Source organism: Rhineura floridana, chromosome 4, assembly GCF_030035675.1.
Source record: "Rhineura floridana isolate rRhiFlo1 chromosome 4, rRhiFlo1.hap2, whole genome shotgun sequence".
NCBI classification, from domain to species: Eukaryota; Metazoa; Chordata; class Lepidosauria; order Squamata; family Rhineuridae; genus Rhineura; species Rhineura floridana.
The window spans coordinates 174,324,784-174,347,434 of NC_084483.1; the positions used below are offsets into that span (position 1 = coordinate 174,324,784).

General features: G+C 42.2%; 2 protein-coding genes across 10 annotated transcripts in view; one reads left to right on the forward strand and one right to left on the reverse strand.

Annotated features, from left to right (window-relative positions):
- Positions 1 to 958: 958 nt before the first annotated feature.
- Positions 959 to 16,137, reverse strand: TATDN3 (TatD DNase domain containing 3). 9 transcript variants are annotated; one of them, XM_061625249.1, is made up of 10 exons: positions 15,792 to 16,135; positions 10,549 to 10,580; positions 9,887 to 9,962; positions 8,886 to 8,970; positions 6,668 to 6,730; positions 5,493 to 5,602; positions 4,878 to 4,933; positions 3,726 to 3,838; positions 2,003 to 2,080; positions 959 to 1,334 (listed from the first exon to the last, which is right to left on the reverse strand). In XM_061625249.1, exons 1-10 carry the CDS (start codon positions 15,956 to 15,958, stop codon positions 1,191 to 1,193), a joined length of 924 nt encoding a protein of 307 aa, XP_061481233.1. In that variant the 5' UTR covers positions 15,959 to 16,135; the 3' UTR covers positions 959 to 1,190. The 9 variants fall into 9 exon arrangements, with proteins under 9 accessions (XP_061481233.1, XP_061481232.1, XP_061481238.1 ...); XM_061625248.1 differs by having other exon boundaries at positions 2,003 to 2,083; positions 15,792 to 16,134; XM_061625254.1 differs by having other exon boundaries at positions 9,887 to 9,960; positions 10,548 to 10,580; positions 15,838 to 15,988.
- The window catches only part of NSL1 (NSL1 component of MIS12 kinetochore complex), a 37,348-nt gene continuing 30,671 nt past the window's right edge, over positions 15,975 to 22,651 (forward strand). The window contains exon 1 of the mRNA XM_061625258.1: positions 15,975 to 16,235. Coding sequence (XP_061481242.1) covers positions 16,068 to 16,235 — 168 coding nt within the window. The 5' untranslated portion in view covers positions 15,975 to 16,067. The remainder of the gene's footprint in view (positions 16,236 to 22,651) is intronic.

Genomic DNA, 22,651 nt, shown 5'->3' on the forward strand with positions numbered 1-22,651 from the left:
TTAAAATACAGCATTACCAGGCCTGAGGTTTCCCACTCCTGTGCTAGAGTCTTCCATTCATTCATTCTAACCATAGTACTATGAGACAGAACATCGATATTCCCATTTTGCAAATTCAGAACTAAGACTGAGATACAGTGATTTAGGATTATATTTAATGCTAGTCCTACTCAGAGTAGACCCACTGAAGTTAATAGACATGACTGACAGGTTCACTACTGTCTATGAGTGTATTCTGAGTAGGACTTAGTTACAACCTTTAGGCTACAATCATAACCATGTCTACTCAAAAGTAAGTCCCACTGAATTCAGTGGGGTTTACTTCGAGGCAAACTGGATTGCTGATGGCTGTTTTCTTATACACGTATAGGCAAAGGGAAAGAAAGTGCATCTATATACGTTGCAGTGTCCAAAGACTGCTCATATCTATTTTACTTGAAATTTTACTTGTAATTTACTTTTATCTTGGAAACTGGCTGCCTATCAGTGCTTGTCAATATGTGACTACATAGCAATATAGATATATGCACAACCTTCATATATAGTGGTGCACATTTTCTTTTCTTACGTTCATGTATACAAGAATTGGAAAAATGTTATGTGTCAAATGGCCCTTAGTGAGCTGGGATTTTAACAGAGTCGTACAATCTTCAAACCCCTTAAAATCTTTGTGAGTTTTGCTACCAAGGTCACTTGGGGATGACTAGGTTTTCCAAGCCTCAGACCAAACTTCTTCTTTTTTTGCCTTGAATTGCTCTGAGCAACCTATACAACCTATGCAACCTATGCTTGCATAACTGGAAATCCAACATGGCAAAGAAATTACAGAGTGGTGTTTAAATGTCCAGGTTCTACTACCAATTCATTAAGCCAAGGTGCTCCCTGAATTTTTAACAAAATCCATTTTTATTGCTTCTTAAGCCCTCCAAAATTGAAAATGTTACATTTTTAAAATGTGTAACGGTTATAGACCTTTTATTTAGGAAAAAGCCAATGTCAAATTACAGGAGAGTTTGTACACAGCATCATTCTGTATTTGGCTTAATTTATACATGTGATGGAACAACCAACACAGAATCATTGTAACTTCAAAATAATTAATGTAGAATGTGAAGTTCTATTCATAACTATATCAGAGCCAGCTAACAGGAATATTTTCTGCTTGAGATGAAGGCACAGTAGAACTTTAGCTACTTCCAGAGAAAGTTTTTCAGTTTGGGGAAGAGTCTCAGTGCATTCTTGGTTGTAATTTCTATAACTTCTTCCACTGAAATTCCCTTTATTTTAGAAGTGTATTCTGCAGCAATGAAGATATTCTTTGGTTCATTTCTCATCTGAAATGTAAATATGTGACTATTATCTCATTAGCAAAACCTATGGTCAATTTAATTTCTGTTTTTGGTTTCAGTTGTGTCATGCTCTGAGTCTTAATAACTGCACCATTCACTTTTCTTCACCTTTGAAACAGGCCTTTCCCATTTTCATTACTAACCCCCACCCTTTCAGAGATTAAGACCCAATAGGATTGGCCCTCTCCTATGCACTTAAAGTCTCCACCTACTCTACTATGCCTTTTCCCTATAAAGCCAAGAACTATTTGGATCCCCTCCCTCCAACTGTATGCTGTTGTAGTCTATTTCCCATACACCTCTCAGCATCTCAGGGTACTTCTTCTCAAACAGAAGTGGTGTTCAACTGTGTTGCATCTCAGAAAGTTGGAGTGAAGCCTCTTCTGTTTGAGACACTCTGCAGCCGCTATTGGCGTGATCACATCACACCTGGGATTACATCATACCTAGCTCATCATTTTGGTGTAGAGTCAAACACTCAGCTGACCTGCCAATCTTTGGCAGGCTGAATCTGTAGTTCCTTCCATTAAGAATTTTCCCCTTCTTCACATCTGAGTGTCTTGTTGCCTCCTCAAACTTATCTGCCTTATCACTGACTGCTATGTTTTATCCATTATTGCTGATCTTGATAAGTATCACAGATAGTCTTTTACCTGTTTCTCAGGACCTAGCGCAGGAGAGTCAGTTTCTAAGCAAATGTTTTCTAGAGGCAGCTGTTTCACAAGTTTCTGCTTCTTGAACAAAATAAAGCAATTAACATTGTCAGTCTCGGAGCAGCCAAAACAAACATGAAAACAGTTGAACTGTCCACTGATTAAATAGTGTTTAGTTGAGCCATTACCTCTTTTACTGAAACAAATATAATTAAATATTTTTATTGCCAAATCCTGAATACAAATGTCTTTTTGAGGATATTGAAATGATTTGTTTATTAAATTATACGGTGCTGCTCACTGGAAGGCTGAATTCCATTGTTGATATCTTCATTCCCATTTCCATTCTTTATTACAGTAGCATGAGACTCAAAACAGTTTCCAAAAACAGAGTGCCCTCACCTCCCACTGATTGAAGAAATGCCTCTACTAATCAATCAACTAAAGCTTTAATTGACTGATTACTTGATTAAGAGTGCAAGTCTGTGGGTGTCTACTCATAAATCCTACTAATAAGACTTATTCCCAAGTAAGTGTGTATCGGATTGCTATGCAATCCTAACCTTGTTTATTCAGAAATAAATCTCACTGTGTTCAGTGCAGCTTATTTCTAAGTAAGCATCAATAAGATTGCTAAAGCTTATAACCGTACTTGTAGCCTATACTGACCTATGTAAACATTTTATCTCATTGCTCCAATTATCAAATTACAAATCTATAGTAAAGATCAAGAAATATACAAGCTGCCTTGAATTATAATTATACAGAAGGCAGCATCCTGCTCCTGTTAAAGTCCTGTTGCTATTATTTCTTCTCCTAAATTGGGACTATAATTCATAAAGAGGCAAAAGGCCTTTCTGCTTGATCTGTCAGTGTGTGCCTCAAACAGTGTTTCATCCACAAGCCTGTTTTAATGACAATACCAGGATGTTGATCCCCCAACAATCGACAGGACATCGTTACCTTTGTTGTGGGGATTTATTTGTACTACTCATAAAAACAAATTTTAGCTAGATTTTTCACATGTGCTGGAGGAGAGGAAAAGAACACCCTCTGAAGATTAAAGCGACATTTGAAACCCTAAAGCAAAGGTTCACAAAACAACAGTCCATTCTTGGAGAGAAGATGGTGGGCCATGTAATCTGCCAGGGGCTCAAATGAAGGAAGGAATCTGGCCGCAAGGACGAGACGCCTTACTCTCTGCACCATTAAGACAGCTTACAGTGACAGGTTGGTTTGGGAAGGAAAGTGCAGCCAGCCAGCCCAGAAGGAATCAAGTGACCTGGGGAGCCAAAAGAAACCTCTCCTAGGCTTTGTTTCTTGGTGAATGCAGTGAAGGTTCTAAAGGATGCTAAACCAGAGATAGACAGCATGGTGCCCTCCAGATGCTGCTGCACTACAACTTGCATCATCTCTGGCCAATGGCCATGCTGACTAGGGCTGATGGGAATAGGAGTCCAACAATATCTTGAGGGTACCACATTGGCTATTCCTGTGCTAAACAGACTACCCTTGCCTGCCTGTACTAGAACCTGACCTCCAGCCTGCCTCAGATTATGTCATCTGCCTCTGGCCCTTTGGGTCGTTGTCTTGTCAGCTTCAGAACCTGACCACTGGTCTGTCTGGACCATGTCATTTGCATCCAGCTGCAGTACATTCCAACTAGGCTAATGCTGCATGATTTGGGATACAAACAAAGAAGATCAGACCCCTTGAATCTCACCTGTTCACTCCTTACAATAGATGGAGGGATGGAGAAAAAATACCCAGCATTCACCCCTTCCATTGCCACTGATGGCTTGCCATCAAACGCATGGAGCAGCACCCTTTCAGCACCTATGGAGAAGTCAGGAAAAAATGTTTTGCTTAAGGTAGAAATGTCAGAACCCAGACCAGGCAGCAGCATTGCAAAGTGAGCAAGATCCAGAGCTCCACAGGGCTTAGAAACAGCTTGAGGTGCACCTGAGGAGCATGGATCTGGAATTACATCCCTGTGCCATATATTAATATCATAATTCTACAACATGGCAATTGGGTTTGGCATTGGATGGTTCTGTGCCACTCATTCCTCTTTGTCTCTTGACAAAGCCAACACAGACAGAGATGCACAGCCTAACTATGGATGGCTTGTTTTGTGTATAGTAGATGTGGCAGCTACTCTACCAGGGTATGCAAAGGCCAGGGAGGGGGGAGATCAAGACTCAAATATCTTTCAGAGCACCTCACCCAATATGAAACTCTCTGGACCCTTTGGTTTTCATCTGAGCATCTCCTGGAGGTGCCTCTTTGGAGGGAGGTTTGGAGGGTGGTGATAAGGGAGCAGGCCTTTTCGGTTGTGGCTCCCCATGTGTGGAATGCTCTCTCAAGTGAGGTCTGCCTGACCCCATCGTTAACATCGTTTTGGCACCTGGTAAAAAAATCTATCTCTTCTCCCACGCATTTGATGGACTGTAATAAATGTTCTGCTGTTTATTAAATGTTTTTGTTGTTTTGCTGGGTCCATTTATGAGTTTTTATATAATGTATTGTTTCTGATTTTATGCTACCCTTTGGCAATTAATCCTTTGTAAATCACTTAGAGACTTTTTGTAGTAAGCGTCAAATAAATAAAGATAGCACCTCCCTAAAGTGCAAGTGCCCTGAACCTTCAAAAGCCTACCCTTGTGCCTGTATTTGAGAATGGCTTTGGATGTTTTGTTAAAGCAGATGTGTGATCTGCTACTTGAGGATCTGCTTCTCCTGCTTCTGGTCTAACATCCAAAAGAAAAAGTTGTCTCTGCCTCCCACAGTCAGAAAGTCCCACATGTGGCACCCACTTATTTTGGCAAGAAAACTAAACAAATTAAATAAACGTAAACCAAACAAAATATGATACCTTGTTCCTTTAAGAGGTTAATGGTTGGCCTTCCAGCTGAGCGGGAGTGAACATTTCTAGGATAAATAAGAAGAACAAAAGATATCAGCAGGAGATTTTAGCAAAACTGGGCAGACTTTTCATGGCTGGATAAACCACTTCCATGGGCAGAGTTTTTGCATTTCTTATGCTTTTAAGCTCGATTCAAGCTGCATATTTTAACTCTGTTATCTACCCCAGGCGTTCAGAACAGGGCTATTAAAAAAATTACAGAAACAAGTAAACTGCACTTTGATGATTCATTGCACTGCTGCTTACAGCAAAATTGCAGTGGGGGGAAACAGTTAGTGTGTAGTGCCCAGAAAGATCTCAAAATGCTGTGCAAAGATTATACAATGTTAGTATAGTTTATTACCCTGAAAAGACAGGAAAAACATTTCCACCATTAGTACAGGGAATAGACAATACAGGATTTTAAAAAACTGCAATAAGAATTTTAATTAGACCAGTGAATTTAAGACAACACTCTGGATTAATTAGTAACTGAATTATAATCACAACAAAGAAACAGGGAATTCAAGTGGTTATTCATAAAACTAAAATATTTGTCTCTCTTCCAAAGTGCATAAGACTTACAGAGGCAAATCAAGTTGTTTGGCCAGCTGAATCTGTTTGATCAAGACTTGTCTTTGCCCTTCTTTCTGCTCATCAGTGCTGGCAAATCTGGGAGTGAAATCCAGACCAACCTGTAAGAAAAATGGGGAAATGAGATCCTTAATCAATCAGTTAATCAGCAGTGCAACAGGTGCATGATTTTTAAAAAGTTGAAAAATTATTTAATTGTTCAAACCATTATCCAACTGTATATAATACTATGTAACTTTGCTTTTCCTTTTTCTCTCCCAATAATGAGTTATACATAAAATAAAACCTATAGTTTAAGTATATATTATTTTAAGTTAGTTATTTTTAATATTGTTCTGTGAAATTGTGTGATGTAACACAGCTCAGGTATAAATTTCTCCTTGTTCCATTTTGTATGTGCAACAATATTTGTAACTTTGTACAACCCTCAATAAAACATTTTTTGGGGGGAGGGGGAAGATGTTCAGTGCTATGAAAAAACCAGGAATATGCTTAGAGTTCAAGGGCTGCTTCACACACAACTAAATTCCTGTATCAAGAATATTTCCCATGTAAGAAATACTGTGCCACCCAGATGTAGATCATCATATGACAACTGCACATAGAGGTGGTGTAGGAAATAGCACGCATCCTATGTGCTAAAAATAATTTATATTTGTATCCTGCCTTTCCTTGTACAGTCCACAATATATAAATTATTATGTCAGATGATCACAGATGTACATTATTTCAGACTTTATGCAACGCTATAGCCAATCATAGCTTCTCAGTACATATTCCAAACACAGCAAATAATGTGTAGCGTTGTTTTATGTACTAACGCAATCCTATATATGCCTATTCAGAAATTAAGTTCCACTAAGTTCAACTGGATTCATTCCTAGTTTAATTGTGTATAAGACTGCAGCCTAAGATTGCAATCCTATGCACACTTACCTGGGAGAAAGCCCCACTAAACATAGCAGGACTTGCTTCTGAATAAACATGTAGATACTGAACTCCTAGGAACACTTACCAGGGAGTAAGTCTCATTCAACTCCTTGGGACTTACTTTTGAGCAAACATGCTTAGGATTGTGCTGCATGGTTCTTCCATTCATACAAAAAAGCAGCCTAACATCAAAGGCATAATCGAACATAAAAGAAAGTTATGAAGATTCTACTTACTTCTCCAATTGCCAACAAACGGTCCTTATAGAGTTCTATGAGTGGCAATGCTTCATCCAGATCCTACAGGAAGATCTGGTGTAAGTGTGAAATGAACATCGATGCCTCAAACAATTAAGGCAGACCCAGATGTCTGCTCTCCTCCTACCCCATTTAACTACAGTACCTTTTCTCTCTCCAGTTCCTATTTTATTACTCCCTCCCTCTTCCCCCATCTTTAAGGAAGTCACCATAGGTGTTTCCACACATTTTCTTTCTCCCTGCCTATAGGACAATGGATTCACACTTAATTAATATTTGCAACTGTTTAGCTATGGCAGGGGTAGATTAACCTCAAGCCCGGGGCGAAACCTCAGGCCTAGAGGCCAAAAGCTTCTTTGTTTGGCCCTACATCCTTCACTGGCTCTTCTCCATGTCCTCACTGAGTGTTTTTGAATGGCTAGAATGTGTCCTTGAACCACGATAATGCCACTTGCCCGTTGCTGGGTGAAGAATGGAGGGTTGCGTAGAAGCCTCTGACTGTTGCATGGCTGGAATGTAACCTACTGTACACATTTGTTGCTCCACCCACTTTTGCCTCTGACCCCACCCACCACCAGCATGTGGCCACTGGAAGGCTCTCCATGGGGCAATGTGCCCCTTGAGCCAAAAAAGGTTCTCCACCCCGAGCTATAGCAAAGCCATATAGTTGTACCCAATTGCTTTTTACTTGTTCTACTTAAGCTAGGTCTGCAGAGTCAGCCTGGCAAACCCTGTATCCTGGGCTGTGGCATATACACCCAAGACAGAGGCAGCCAACGTGGTGCTCTCCAAAGATTGTTGGACTCCAACTCCCAGCCCCAGCCAACCTGGCCAATGACCAGAGTTAATGGGAGTTGTAGTCGAGCTCCTGGAGGACGTCACAGAGAAGGTTAACATAATTCCAAGGCAGACACATAGCTAGTTTACTTAAGAGCAGGAATGGGGACCCTGTAGACCCCAGATGTCACTGGACTACAATGCTCATCATCCCTGGCCACACTGACCAAGGCTGCTAGGAGTTGGACCCCAACAACATTTGAAAGGCCACAGATTCCCCGTGTTCTGTTAGTCACATTTTTTTATTTAAAAGTGTGTTTTAAATCGGTCACTTTTATTTTGAAGAAAGCAGTGACAGGCCCCCGGTCAAAACGTGCTCCCCATCTGGACCATGCCCTGGTTTCCTGTTGATAATCTCCACAGGGAATCTGTAGCCCCCTTGCTTGACTACAACATCCATAGCCAGACTTTTAAAAAGTGTGCCTTAAATTGGTCCCCACCCATCAGGGGAACGGAAAATTGCTGCTGAAAATCCTCTCCCCACACCACTGCTATCTGCCTCCAAAGATGCTGCATGTAGTAAACAGCACCTCTGAGAGCCGGGGTGCAATTTCAAGCAGACTTTTAAAAAGACTGGCCAGGGATAATGGGCATCCTAGTCTAGCAGCATGTGAGGGGCTACAGGTTCCCTATCCCAGCTCCTAAGTAAACCTGTTATGTGTTTACCTTGGAATTATGTGACTGTTAAGTCATAGATCTTGCTCATGCACCTAAATAAGGGATGGAGAGTTATTTTATCTAATATCAATGCTTATTTTCTTTCTGATATTCTTTTGAGAATATTTTTTGTTTTAGTTAAATATATTGGAATTCTACCTTCGGTCATTCCTACTTTGCCTAAGAACCCACATACAAGTCCTGTTTTATGAAGGTTCCTAGTTCTAAAGCCCAATTCTACAGACCGTTATTCAGAAGCCAAGTCCCACTGTGTTCAGTGAAACTCCACCTCTTCATGTCAAGTGTGCATAGTATTTCAGCCTTAATGTAGTCTGAAAGCAGGCAGGGGAGGTTGAATAGTATTGCACTCAGAGAGAGGGAGGTGGGGAAGAAGGGGCTGAGTATACAAAATTAAATGTTACTTTGAGATATTGTTGCATTATGGATTGGGGCTAAACAGTGTTTTGCTTGGAAGTCAGCATAATCCACTGGAGAGGGTGTTTAATGGATCAAGTTTCACCTCTCTCACAGACCCCCTGTGTGGCTTGCACAAGTCACTACTCCCATCTGTAAAATGGGAACAATAGTCACCACTGTATTGCTGCAAGATCTCAAACAACACGAAACTGATTAAGTACCTGGCAAATTGAGAAATAGTATAGAAACAATAAACTACAGCAATTTTAACTTGTTGCCATTTTACCTTTAAAGTAACGCTGCGCTCATGTCCCATTGGAATACTTTGAACTGGATGGATCCCCAGACATGAAAAGACAAATCCTGGGTAGCTGGATACAAATGTGCATTAAGAAATAGGAAAACAGACTCACATTATTACTGAGTAATAAAAAAGAGAGAGAGACTGAAAAGGTGACAACTTTTGCTATTCCAATCAACACCACAAATTAAAAAATGTCAAGACCAGAATAATAAAAGCAAAAAGTAACTAAGCTTTATTGTTTCTATTTTGATTGCTTATTAACAATAGCATTTTCAAATTTTACACTCCGATACTGAGTGTCTCTTAGAATACCACTGCTATCTATACCATAGCATGTTTTATGTAAAACAATACCCAACCATACTTTATATTTTTATATTCACTATGAGATAGTGACTAGCTCAAAAGCATTCAGCGAGGCTCATGGGAATGTAAATTTAAATCTGGGCTCTCCAACATTCAACATTCCAACTTCAATGTTCTATCCATTATACTACACTGATTCTCCAATATATCACTGTGAATTTTAAAAAAAGAAAGTTTTTAACATAATGGAATCAACTACATTACATCAGAAGGCTATTTGCTTGAAACACTCAAGGCACTTCATAAGAACAGCCTGCTGGATCAGGCCAGTGGCCCATCTAGTCCAGCACCCTGTTCTCACAGTGACCAGCCAGGTGCCCATGGGAAGCCCACAAACACTACCTAAATGCAAAGAGCACTATTTCTAAGTCCAGTGGGATTTTTTACTTCTCTTCTTTGAACAGCAGAAGGTCACTCAATATATTATCATATCACAATGTAATTTTGATGGGGGAAAAACAGTCATCATACAGCATCATACTACAGCATGGCTGTACGAGAAGCACAATCCAAAGCTTAGCTTGGTGTGTGGAACAAAGCTCTGGGATCTTTGGATCCTAGCCTGTAACTATTTTCATCCCTTGCAAGACAGGCTGAAGAACTGGAAACTTTAGTACCTTTCTGAAAGTTGAATAATTTTTTCAAAGTCTCCTGAGTGTTCAGCAACTACCACCAGAGCCAAGACGTTAGACTGAAACAACAGGAAAGACTTTAGCTAGAATTTAGAACAAAAATGAGTAGTCTTACAACTTGATCCTAAACATATCTGTTTGGAATTACCCATTTCACCATAACATTTCTTGGTTTACCCTAAAGCAGCTTGGATCCTAGGATGAGTTAACTAAAGAAAGTTTGTGGAAGGAAACTCTTCCATTCCATCCTAACCACTACAGTCATGTGTGAGCCCCCAAAAGCCTCTCGAGGGAGGGGCTTCCTGAATAATGTGTGATAGGGTGTGGGGGCTGCTCGGAGAAATAGGGAATGGGAAACTTTCATTCCATGAACCTTCTTACTAATCATAGGATCCAAGCCTGATTTGGGGAGATTCCTCCTTTCCCAGAAACCTCTGCACCTCTCATCCTACATGTTTGGGGGGGCATTTGGAGAGGCTTTTCAAGGGGTACAAGGGCCTGCAGAAGGGTCCAGCCAACTTTCTTTCAAAGAACTTTAACTTAACTATCTTAAGATCCAAGCTAAGGTTGAACTATAGTAGTCTATAGATTTACTGCCTATAAAACTTTAATAACTACAGAAAAAATGATGGCTACAATTACAAACCTTTTTTGCATCTTCCAACACACCTTCAATGTCCTAGAAGATATTAAAAGTACAATTATGTTGACAGAATGAGTGGTAAAGGAAAAAAAACAAACCACCAAATGGCAAATGTGTTCATTCTCTTTCAATAACTCTTTGCACGAATAATGAAGGAAGCAGCCAAACACCATTTATTTAAAATGGCGGTCCCTGCTTTTTGATGGAAAGAATGATATTGCTACCACTACTTGTTAAAGCACCTTCTCTGTTTAAGTTCAGATATTCAGCTACAGATAAAGGCTTTGTATTGTTGCACTAGATTCATACATATTTATTTGCTGAGTAAAAACTACTTGTTTGCTAATTTCATACTATGTGTCCCCAGCTTTTGAGTTGATGAATCGTTTACACTGTTTTACTGACCGGCGCTGGAAACTTCTAAAGCTAGTGAAACCTTGTCTAAACAGTGCACTGCTACAGGCTTAGATGGGACCAGCCAGGTCCTAATAACAAACAATTGTTATTGTAGGAATAAGACAGAGGTACATATTAGCACCCTTCTTGCTTACCCAGTGCAATCCTATGCATGTTTACTCAGAAGTAAGTCCCATTGAGTTCACTGGGACATATTCGCAAATAAGCACACACAGGATTGCAGCCTCATTTCAATGGGTTGGATCCAAACTTAGCCATTCATAAATGGAAGGGCTTCTTCAGTTCACAGAAGGCTTTTGACCCAGCAAAGGGATCCAGGGGCAGGACTGAGGAGGAGGCAATTCTTTTTTGCTGCTTCTCTCCTCCTCCCAAAGCTCCTCCACAGTGTTGCAGAGGGTCCTCCAAGTTTTGAAGGGCACAAGGTGTGGTGGCCATGTGTCCTACTTTACAGAGGGTAGTCCTATTTGTAGGCTGTCAGGTCCAAGTCCAGTTTAAAGAAGCAGCAGCAAATGAAGACAGCAGAGGGACCTCGAAATTGCCCATCAACAGTTTGCACGTTAACAGGAAAGAAGGTCACGTGGCCAAAGTCGGCCCTGCTATGGTAAGTGGGGAATGCATGGGTTACTGTATTTCTATTTAAATTATACTAATGATTTCTAAAAAAAAAATTGTGTATGCAAATGTTATCCAAATCTGTGTCTCCTTTTTGGATATGCGTTAGCAGGTACCCTGGCACAATGGAGAAATTGGCATATGTCACTTCCCTCCTTTGCGGGAGCAAAATCTGGATCCAAGCGTAACTATGATGGCAATGTTCTGTCTCTATCAGTGGTAGTATGCCTCTGAATACCACTTGCTGGGATCTCCAGTGGGGAGAGTGCTGTTGCTTCCAGGCTTCCCATAGGTGTCTGGCGGCTACAGAATACTGAAGGAGATGGGCCTTCGGTCTGATCCAGCAGGGCTCTTCTCACGTTTAATTTTAAAAAGTGGATAATTTTTCCTTTAACCATCATGAACTTTAAAGTGTCTATGTCTCTTTATACTGATTATATGATCTTGTTGTCCCATTGCCAGGTGGGTTTAAGGTGTCTGGGTTTAGATAATGATAAAGTTTTATTATGTAAATTATATGTCAGTTGTTATAATGTATGATATGAGAAAAGTATTTTATGGAATCAAGTATAGTATATTTACATAATAGTTATAAATAAATTATTTTTAAAAGCTGTACATTTGTCAGTTATACTAAAAATAAGATTGTAACCTTTAGGGGAAAAACAGCCTAAAGCTGCAGTCTTATGCACACTTACTGAATTAAGTTGATAGAAGTAAGTGGAAAAGTAATCCAATGTAATGTTATGGCAATCATTCTGTCAGTGCAAGGATTTCTGCTTGCGCAATGGAACATTTCTCCCCTCTCCTCCCTCCATGACCCTTGAGTCTGTTCTAGGGGTTCCCCAACTTCTGGAGTAGATTTGGGGATGGTACTGAGTGCACATGGGAGAAGGGGGGGGAGTCCAGTTGCGCAAGCAGAAATCCTTGTACTGATGGGATGCAGCCCTGGACACCTACTGGAAGGGTAGAATATAAATAAAAAACAATAAATAAGTAATAAATGCCTTAGCAGAATACCACTCAAAAATAGATTGCAAAACGCAATTGGTGTATTGAGAGCCAAAATACTGAGCAGATTAAATCTTGATAGACTGCCTGAAATTAAACTATTATAATCTCTAGCTGAAACAGGTAAACTGCAATCCAATGCACAGTTAAACCTGCCTGAGCCCATTGATTAAGTACACTTAATTCTGTATAGGTTCAGGCTGCACATGCTTTGCACAACCTTATCCTATCCATGTTTACTCAGAAGCACATCCCCCAAAATTCCACAAAACCCTGATTTGTCTGGGTTTAACTACCCCCTGTCATAGTCCTCCTGCCCCCACAGGGCTCGAATACCATGCTTCAGACCCAATTCTCACCCTTAGGGCAATTGTTCTGCAACCCAATCACCAAATTCCCCTTGCCAAGCTCGTGCAAACCAACACCAACCCTGCAAGGTAGAAGATAGGCTACCACCACCCCTTCACTGGTTCAACTCAGAGATAGGGGAACTCAGAGCCCAGAAAACAGGTAAACCAAAGTTCAATAAGACAAGAGCCAAACTTACACTCCTTGTCAAGAAACCTCTGGTAAAAACCCCAAAATAGATTTAGACTTAACTTCCTTATCCTCGGTAGTTTCGTAGTCGAATGGTCAAGGTGCTGGATTCAGAACCACCCTTACCCTCAATGAACACACCAGGTTAAATAGAAGTAGCTTTATTAAAAAATATAAGTGCACATCAAAATATAGCAGCAAAACAATTCCTCAAAACCAGACACCCAATCAGGGGTTTAGGTATACATAAGAGAGTTCACACACACAACAAGAAAATAACAACCTAGCTAGCCTGTCTACTTACTTAGGAGGTAGTTGGTTGTAATCTCATCTCTCCTCAGAGAGAATAGCATAATAATTAATAATAATAATAATTTAATTTATATGTCGCCTATCTGGCCAATGGCCACTCTAGGCGACGTACAATTCAGTTGCAGTAAATGCAGCATAATAAAATACACATAAAATACAATATAACAAGGAAACTATAAATAGGAATGATAACAGTTCAGAGTAATAGGCAATTAGTCTTGAAAATTAACCCTCCCTGGAAGTCCCAAAGGCCTGTCTGAAAAGCCAGGTCTTCAAGGCTTTGCGGAATACATTCAGGGAAGGGGCATGCCGAAGATCGTACAGGAGGGAGTTCCAGAGAGTGGGGGCCGCCACTGAAAATGCCCTCTCTCTAGTCCCCACCAACCTAGCTGTTTTAGTTGGTGGGACTGAGAGAAGGCCCTGAGTGGCCGATCTTGTCGGGCGGCATAATTGGTGACACTGGAGGCGCTCCATCAGGTAAACTGGTCTGAAACCGTGTAGGGATTTAAAGGTTAGTACCAACACCTTGAATTGAGCCCGGAAAATAACTGGAAGCCAGTGTAGATCGAATAACACTGAAGTGATGTGTTCCCGGCGGCGACAATTTGTAAGTAGTCGAGCCGCAGCATTTTGCATAAGTTGTAATTTCCGGACCGTTTTCAAGGGTAACCCCACGTAGAGCGCATTGCAGTAGTGTAAACGAGAGGTGACCAGGGCATGTACTACCAGTGGGAGCTGATGAGCATCAAGTACAAAGCAATGGAACCCTACGTAGGTAGCCACCAGCAAGATGGACACCCATAGTCATCATCCAGGAAAACCTTCCAGAGGCAACAAAGGCTATGGGTCTCAAACCCTATACTTAAGGAAAAAGAAACCCAACGGTCCAGAATTAATTAACAAATCAGGGGCTTTCTGATGTAATCCCTTCTCGATGCTTCTTCACTTTTTCACGCCTTGCAGGCCCCCCTCCCAACTGTGTTCTTAACCTTCACAGGCCTGCATGTCCTTGAGTACCAGGCTCTCACTGATTAGCAAAGATAACTAAATTTAACATTTTTGCCTTGCCAGAGGCCTGTCTTCTGACAAGATATAACTCCCAGAGTTCTTTGCACTGAGCCATGATATCAAAAAATTGGTTTAACAATTCATAAAATTTTCAATTTCATGACAGCCCCAACTGTGCATAAAAAAGACTGTACAGCAAGCATAAATTAGGATAGCCAGATAAAAAAAGAGGAAAAGATTCCTGTACTTTTAACAGTTATGTAAAAGAGGGCATGACAAACTACACCTACTGAAATTCCCTCTTCAACTCAACTGTTAAAAGTGCAGGTTTTTTTCACCTGGCCATGGCAGACATTCAGTAGATGACACATTTCCACCCTGAGAAGTGCTGCGCTGCTGTCTATTATGTGGCTAAAAGACAGACAGCCTTTGAAGCAACCTGGTAATCTCCCGTACTTTCAAGAACATCTTCTGGATTACGCTAAAATCCAGTTGATCCAGAATTCTCTTTCCAAAAGCAGAGAATCGGGTGCTTCTGGAAAATTCACAAGCAGCAGGACAACCCCTTATGTGGGAACAGAATAATCAGCTGCTGGCTGTAGATTCAATAGATGGGGAAACACCCCCCTCCCCCTCGTGCGCCTTTAAAAATAATCCAGGCATTTTTAGGTTGCAATTCACCATGCAAACACTTTACTGAAGTTAAGCAGGACTGACCCTGGTCAGTGCCTGGATGGGAAACTGCCTGGGAACCTCAGTTGCATCAATAAAGATGTACTAAATAAATGCAAGTAAGATCCATTTAACTCAGTGAGACATGCTTCTGGATAAATGTAAATAGGACTGTATTGTACAGTACAATACTACGCATGTCTATTCAGAGGTAAACCTCGCTGGGGCTTATTCCCAGTTTAAGAGGATTGCAACCTGGAAAGACCTAGAGTAGAAGACACGGGTAGCCCGGCCAGCAATGACCTGCTAGCCTAGATTTACCTCCCAAGAAGAGAACAATGCATAATTAATTTCTGGAGTTTGCTGCCCAAGGATGTGGAGATAGCAACTAATTTATATTTATTATTCTTATTCAGTTATGATTTGCCTTTCACACATGGCCTGAAAGGAGGACTAAACAAACCCATATGCCACTGAGCGCTAGTTCCTACGGGGAGAAACTGCTGAAGAGGGCTTTTTTGCCTATATGCCTTCTTCGGAGGCTTCCCAGGAGAAGCATCTAACTGGCCGCTGTGGGAAAGAGGGTGCTGGACAAGATGGATTTTTCTCATCCAACGAGGCTCTTACGAGATGAGAGGAAAGGGAAATATAAGTTTAAGGTGGGGTGGGGATCCTAACCAGTGTGGAAGCCGGATCTCCTTCCCTCTCAGCGTCGCCCACTCACCCCTTGGAACTCGGGCGCCGCGAGATGGCAGTGACAATCTACCATCCCCATCCTCAAACGCGGAACTGCCGCCGAAGTAACTTCCTTTTCCACCAGGACCTATTTTCAGAGATCGCACCATCGACTCGGTACTATTTTCAATGCGACTCGGCTTAGTACTGCTTCCGGGTTAGGGAGCGGGGTGGGGTATATCAACGAACGGTTTTGCGAGAGCGGGAAAGGCAGCCGAAATGGAGGCGCCGATGGCTCCTTCTTCTCCTGATCCTCGTGTGCGGTGTTCCTCGCGCCGCTGGACGGCTGAGTTGCTCGGCCACTGCACGCCTTTTGTACGCAAGCTCGGGGATGGTCAGTCGGTGGAGGCCGAGAGCTTGGAACAAGCTCTTGGCGAAGCGCTATGGGTAAGAGCGGCCGAAGTGAAGGGTCGGTGGGTAGGTGGAAATGGGCCGTTAGCTAGCAAGTCAGCCCGCCCATCCCCCGTCCCCAAATCTCCTGGGACTCGGGCGGGATGGGTTGTTTTATTTTTTATTTGTGGCAGATCCAAACTCATATTTAAAGGTAATGTCATTCAGTGGCCCATGGGGCATTGTTGTGTGGAGCTGGGGGCCACAATTTCTGACAGGGTTCCTATATCTTTAGTGCAACATGACCGAATTTAAAAAAAAATCTACTTACTTAGTTTTGATTCATTTTTTCACGCTTTTTTTTTTTGCAAAGGCAGCCAAAAGGATATTTATGTATGTGTGTGTGAGAGAATTTCAATCTATAACTTAACAAGGAACAAAAAGTACCACTAAAGCAGTATTAAAGTGGTTAAAAGTGTGGAAAATATACATCAAATGCTTATTGGAATAACAAAGTTTTAAAGAGGGAGCCCATCAGACCTCCCCAGGGATTCCACAGTTAGGTGCTGTCCCTGGTACCTGGCAAATACAGGTCAGGTGTTGGACTACAACCTGGGAGCATGAAACTCACTGGGTGACCTTGGGCCAGTCACTGCCTCTCAGCCTAGTAAAAAACCCTATTCATAGGGTTGCCATAAGTCAGAACTGACTTGAAGGCAGTACAGGCTCTTGTTGGTAAAAGTGATCTTGAAAGTACTCTACTCTTAGGCTTTGTTGTTGTTATGTGCCTTCAAGTCGATTACAATCTATGGCGACCCTATGAATCGGTGACCTCCAATAGCGAGTTACAATTCACTGGGTACAATTTTATGATTCACTGTCTCTATGAGAGGAAAAGCTGCCCCTATGAATTCTTCATGGCTCAGGGACCTGGCTAATATAGTGATAACCTTGATGGTGATTGTATAATCCTATTTACAAAGTGCTTTTTCTAAATGTTTAAAGTTGTTCATATGCACCATATCACAGTGAAAGTCTATACATATTTATTTGGAAGTCTCCTTGTGTTCAGTGACACGTAATCCCTAAAAAGTTACTTTAGCAGTGCAGCCTTTGTGATTCTTGCAGCAGGCACATTAGCTAGGTCAGTATTATCCCCACTGCAAGTTGGTAATTCAGAGAGAGGTGCTTGCCTTTAGGTGATCATAGCTGAGTTGATAGCTAAACTAGGATCGTAGAATGTATAATGCCACTGCAGTCACTGGCTTACACACACAAAAATGTATTGCAGCCAATGGAGCTGTCACATTTGGAGTTCCAGTAGACAATTTCTAAGAATCCTTGAGAAGAGATTGTCAGTCTTTGGGGAGATATGTTCCCCAGAAACTGTGTTTTGCTTTCTTTTTTGTAACCAGTGCTGTGTTGCAACTGATCTGTGATCCACAACTCACAAGTAGACAGTCTCCTTTAATTTTAAATGAAACTTTATTTATTTATTTAAAAATATTTCTATCCCACCCTTCTACCCTATAATAGGGCACTCAGGGCGGCTTACAATAAAATCAAACATGTGCATAATAAAAATTGTACACAATAAAGATCACAAAAAACATTAAAATAAATTAAAATACAATACACACACATACATATATATAGGGAGTGGTACTGAAGGGACTACAGAGGTAAAAATTAACATGGAAGGCATAAAATCAGTGTCAGGCTCTACCCTCAGTCCCTCCCAAAGGCTCTCCGGAACAAGATCATTTTCAGAAGTCTCCGAAAAACCATCAGCATATTGATGACATTGCACTCCAAAACTCCGGATGACCTCTCCCAGCGGTTTCATATAAGTATTAAAGAGCATGGGAGACAGAATGGAACCCTGTGGTACCCCGTAGGCCAACAGCCAGGGGGTCGAGCAATAGTCTCCCAGAACCACTTTCTGGGTCCTGTCCATCAGGTAGGACCAGAGCCACCATAAAACAGTGTCTCCCAATCCCATCCTAGCTAGACGGCCCAGAAGGATGCCATAGTTGATTGTATCGAAGGACGCCAAGAGGTCCAGCAGCCCCAACAGAGATGCACTCCCCGTCTGATGCCCAGCATAGGTCATCAAGCAGGACAGCCAAGGCAGTCTCTGTCCCATGACCAGACCTGAAGCCTGATTGAAAAGGGTCTAGATAGTCCAGCTCATCCAGGAAAACGTGGAGCTGAGCAGCCACTACCCTCTCAATCACCTGGCCCAAAAAGGGGAGATTAGAGACTGGGTGGAAGTTGTTAAGATCCACAGGGTCTAACGAAGGCTTATCACAGCTTCCTTCATTAATGTTGGCACAGAACCTTCCCTTAGGGAGGTGTTAGTTAAATATACCAACCAGTCAACCACTCCCGCTCTGGCAGATTTGATTAACCAGGCTGGGCAAAGGTCAAGAGAACAAGTAGCGGCCCTTGATTCTCCCAGAATCCTGTCCACATCCTCAGGCTTTACAAGCTGAAAAGTATCCATAGAAAAATGACCAGAAGAAGCCTCGGGGACATCTGGCACAACTGTAGTTAATGAGGAATACACATCAAGCCGAATGCGAGCAATTTTATGTGCAAAGTTCCTTGCAAACATGTTGCAACGAGCAACTGAGGGCTCAGAGTCTAATATAGGGCCAGACCCCAAAAGACCCTGGACCACCTGGATAAGCATCACCGAACAACATTGAGCAGATGCAGTAGAGGCAGATGGGGAGGGGGGAGGAGAAGGGCAGGTTTGATCATTTGCATGTTTATTGAGTTCAGTGGGATTTACTCCCATGCAATCATCATGCTTAGGATAGGTAAAACTGACCAGGGAGGGAGGGAGGGCTGGAGTGGGCAGGGGAGGAAGAAGAAGGAAGAGGGAAGGGGAAGGGAAGGAGGGAAAAGGCAGATCTAATCATTTGCATGCTTATTGAGTTCAATGGGATTTACTCCTATGCAGTCATGGTTAGGATAGGTAAAAGTGACTATGGGGGAGGAGGAGGGGGGGAGGGGAGAGGAAAGGAGAAAGGGAGGGGAGAGGGGAGTGAAAGGAGGGGATTGGAAGTGACGGGGAAAGGGAAGGGGCAAAAAGGAGGTGATGGGAGGAAGGAAGAGGGGAGGGCACGTTTGATTATTTGCATGCTTATTGAGTTCAGTGGGATTTACTCCTGTTCAATCATGCTTAAGATAGGTAAAACTGACCAGGGAGAGGAAGGGGAGGGGGGAGGGGGAAGGGGAAGGGGCAGGTAGTGATTGGAAGGGGAAGGGGAGGGGATGGGAGGGAGGAGAAGGGAGGGGGAGTTTGATCATTTGCATACTTTTTGAGTTCATTGGGATTTATTTCTGTGTAATCATGTTTAGGATAGGTGAAATTTATCTGGGGGAGGGGAAGAGATTGGGTGGGTGGGCACTGGGCAGAGGGGAAGCCCCTTTCCTTTCCAAAAGGAAAAAATTGTGAATCAGTATTATTGCTTTTCAGCTTTCCCCCCACCTTTTTATTCTATAGCAGGCACATGTTGCATGGGCATTGCATCAAATGCAAAGATGTATCACTAAACACTAAAGTCAGGATCATTCAGACCATGGTATTCCCAATCTCTATGTAAGGATGTGAAAGTTGTGGACAGTGAAAAAAGCGGATAAGAGAAAAATCAACTCATTTGAAATGCGGTGTTGGAGGAGAGCTTTGCACATACCATTGACTGCAAAAAAGACAAATAATTGGGTGTTAGAACAAATTAAACCAGAACTGTCACTAGAAGCTAAAATGATGAAACTAAGGTTATCATACTTTGGACACATCATGAGAAGATGTGATTCTCTGGAAAAGACAATAATGCTTGGGAAAACAGCAGGGAGTAGAAAAAGAGGAAGGCCAAACAAGAGATGGATTGATTCCATCAAGGTAGCCACAGACCTGAACTTACAAGATCTGAACAGGGTGGTTCATGACAGATGCTCTTGGAGATCACTGATTCATATAGTTGCCATAAGTCATAATCAACTTGAAGGCACATAACAACATCAGACACATGTAGCCTCCCACCCAAATTTAAACCAAAGCTTAAAGGTCTGGTGTGGCCACATCCACGCCAGACCTTTATTTCACTTTAGACAGTCATGGCTTCTCTCAAAGAATCCTGGGAAGTGTAGTTAGTGAAGGGTGCTGAGAGTTGCCAGAAGACGCCCTGTTCCCCTCACAGAGATTCAGTCAGCGGCTGACTGTTGGACCACTCTGGCCACTGGAACTCTGTCAGGGGAATAGCAGTCTCCTCTCAGCACCCTTCACAAAGTACACTTCCCAGGATTCTTTGGGGCAAGCCATGACTGACTCAAGTGAAATAAAGGTCTGGCATGGACGTGGCACCCTGATTAGCCAAGCCAAGCAGTTATGAGTCTGGCTTTTAGAACATAAGAACATAAGAAGAGCCTGCTGGATCAGGCCAGTGGCCCATCTAGTCCAGCATCCTGTTCTCACAGTGGCCAACCAGGTGCCTGGGGGAAGCCCGCAAGCAGGACCCGAGTGCAAGAACACTCTCCCCTCCTGAGGCTTCCGGCAACTGGTTTTCAGAAGCATGCTGCCTCTGACTAGGGTGGCAGAGCACAGCCATCATGGCTAGTAGCCATTGATAGCCCTGTCCTCCATGAATTTGTCTAATCTTCTTTTAAAGCCGTCCAAGCTGGGGGCCATTACTGCATCTTGTGGGAGCAAATTCCATAGTTTAACTATGCGCTGAGTAAAGAAGTACTTCCTTTTGTCTGTCCTGAATCTTCCAACATTCAGCTTCTTTGAATGTCCACGAGTTCTAGTATTATGAGAGAGGGAGAAGAACTTTTCTCTATCCACTTTCTCAATGCCATGCATAATTTTATACACTTCTATCATGTCTCCTCTGACCCGCCTTTTCTCTAAACTAAAAAGCCCCAAATGCTGCAACCTTTCCTCGTAAGGGAGTCGCTCCATCCCCTTGATCATTCTGGTTGCCCTCTTCTGAACCTTTTCCAACTCTATAATATCCTTTTTGAGATGAGGCGACCAGAACTGTACACAGTATTCCAAATGCGGCCGCACCATAGATTTATACAACGGCATTATGATATCGGCTGTTTTATTTTCAATACCTTTCCTAATTATCGCTAGCATGGAATTTGCCTTTTTCACAGCTGCCGCACACTGGGTCGACATTTTCATCGTGCTGTCCACTACAACCCCGAGGTCTCTCTCCTGGTTGGTCACCGCCAGTTCAGACCCCATGAGCGTATATGTGAAATTCAGATTTTTTGCTCCAATATGCATAATTTTACACTTGTTTATATTGAATTGCATTTGCCATTTTTCCGCCCATTCACTCAGTTTGGAGAGGTCTTTTTGGAGCTCTTCGCAATCCCTTTTTGTTTTAACAACCCTGAACAATTTAGTGTCATCAGCAAACTTGGCCACTTCACTGCTCACTCCTAATTCTAGGTCATTAATGAACAAGTTGAAAAGTACAGGTCCCAATACCGATCCTTGAGGGACTCCACTTTCTACAGCCCTCCATTGGGAGAACTGTCCGTTTATTCCTACTCTCTGCTTTCTGCTTCTTAACCAATTTCTTATCCACAAGAGGAGCTCTCCTCTTATTCCATGACTGCTAAGCTTCCTCAGAAGCCTTTGGTGAGGTACCTTGTCAAACGCTTTTTGAAAGTCTAAGTACACTATGTCCACTGAATCACCTCTATCTATATGCTTGTTGACACTCTCAAAGAATTCTAATAGGTTACTGAGACAGGACTTTCCCTTGCAGAAGCCATGCTGGCTCTGCTTCAGCAAGGCTTGTTCTTCTATGTGCTTAGTTAATCTAGCTTTAATAATACTTTCTACCAGTTTTCCAGGGACAGAAGTTAAGCTAACTGGCCTGTAATTTCCGGGATCCCCTCTGGATCCCTTTTTGAAGATTGGCGTTACATTTGCCACTTTCCAGTCCTCAGGCACGGAGGAGGACCCAAGGGACAAGTTACATATTTTAGTTAGCAGATCGGCAATTTCACATTTGAGTTCTTTGAGAACTGTCGGGTGGATGCCATCCGGGCCCGGTGATCTGTCAGTTTTTATATTGTCCATTAAGCTTAGAACTTCCTCTCTCGTTACCACTATTTGTCTGTTCCTCAGAATCCCTTCCTGTAAATGTTAGTTCAGGTTCAGGGATCTGCCCTATATCTTCCACTGTGAAGACAGATGCAAAGAATTCATTTAGCTTCTCTGCAATCTCCTTATTGTTCTTTAGTACACCTTTGACTCCCTTATCATCCAAGGGTCCAATCGTCTCCCTAGATGGTCTCCTGCTTTGACTGTATTTATAGAATTTTTTGTTGTTGGTTTTTATGTTCTTAGCAATGTGCTCCTCAAATTCTTTTTTAGCATCCCTTATTGTCTTCTTGCATTTCTTTTGCCAGAGTTTGTGTTCTTTTTTATTTTCTTCATT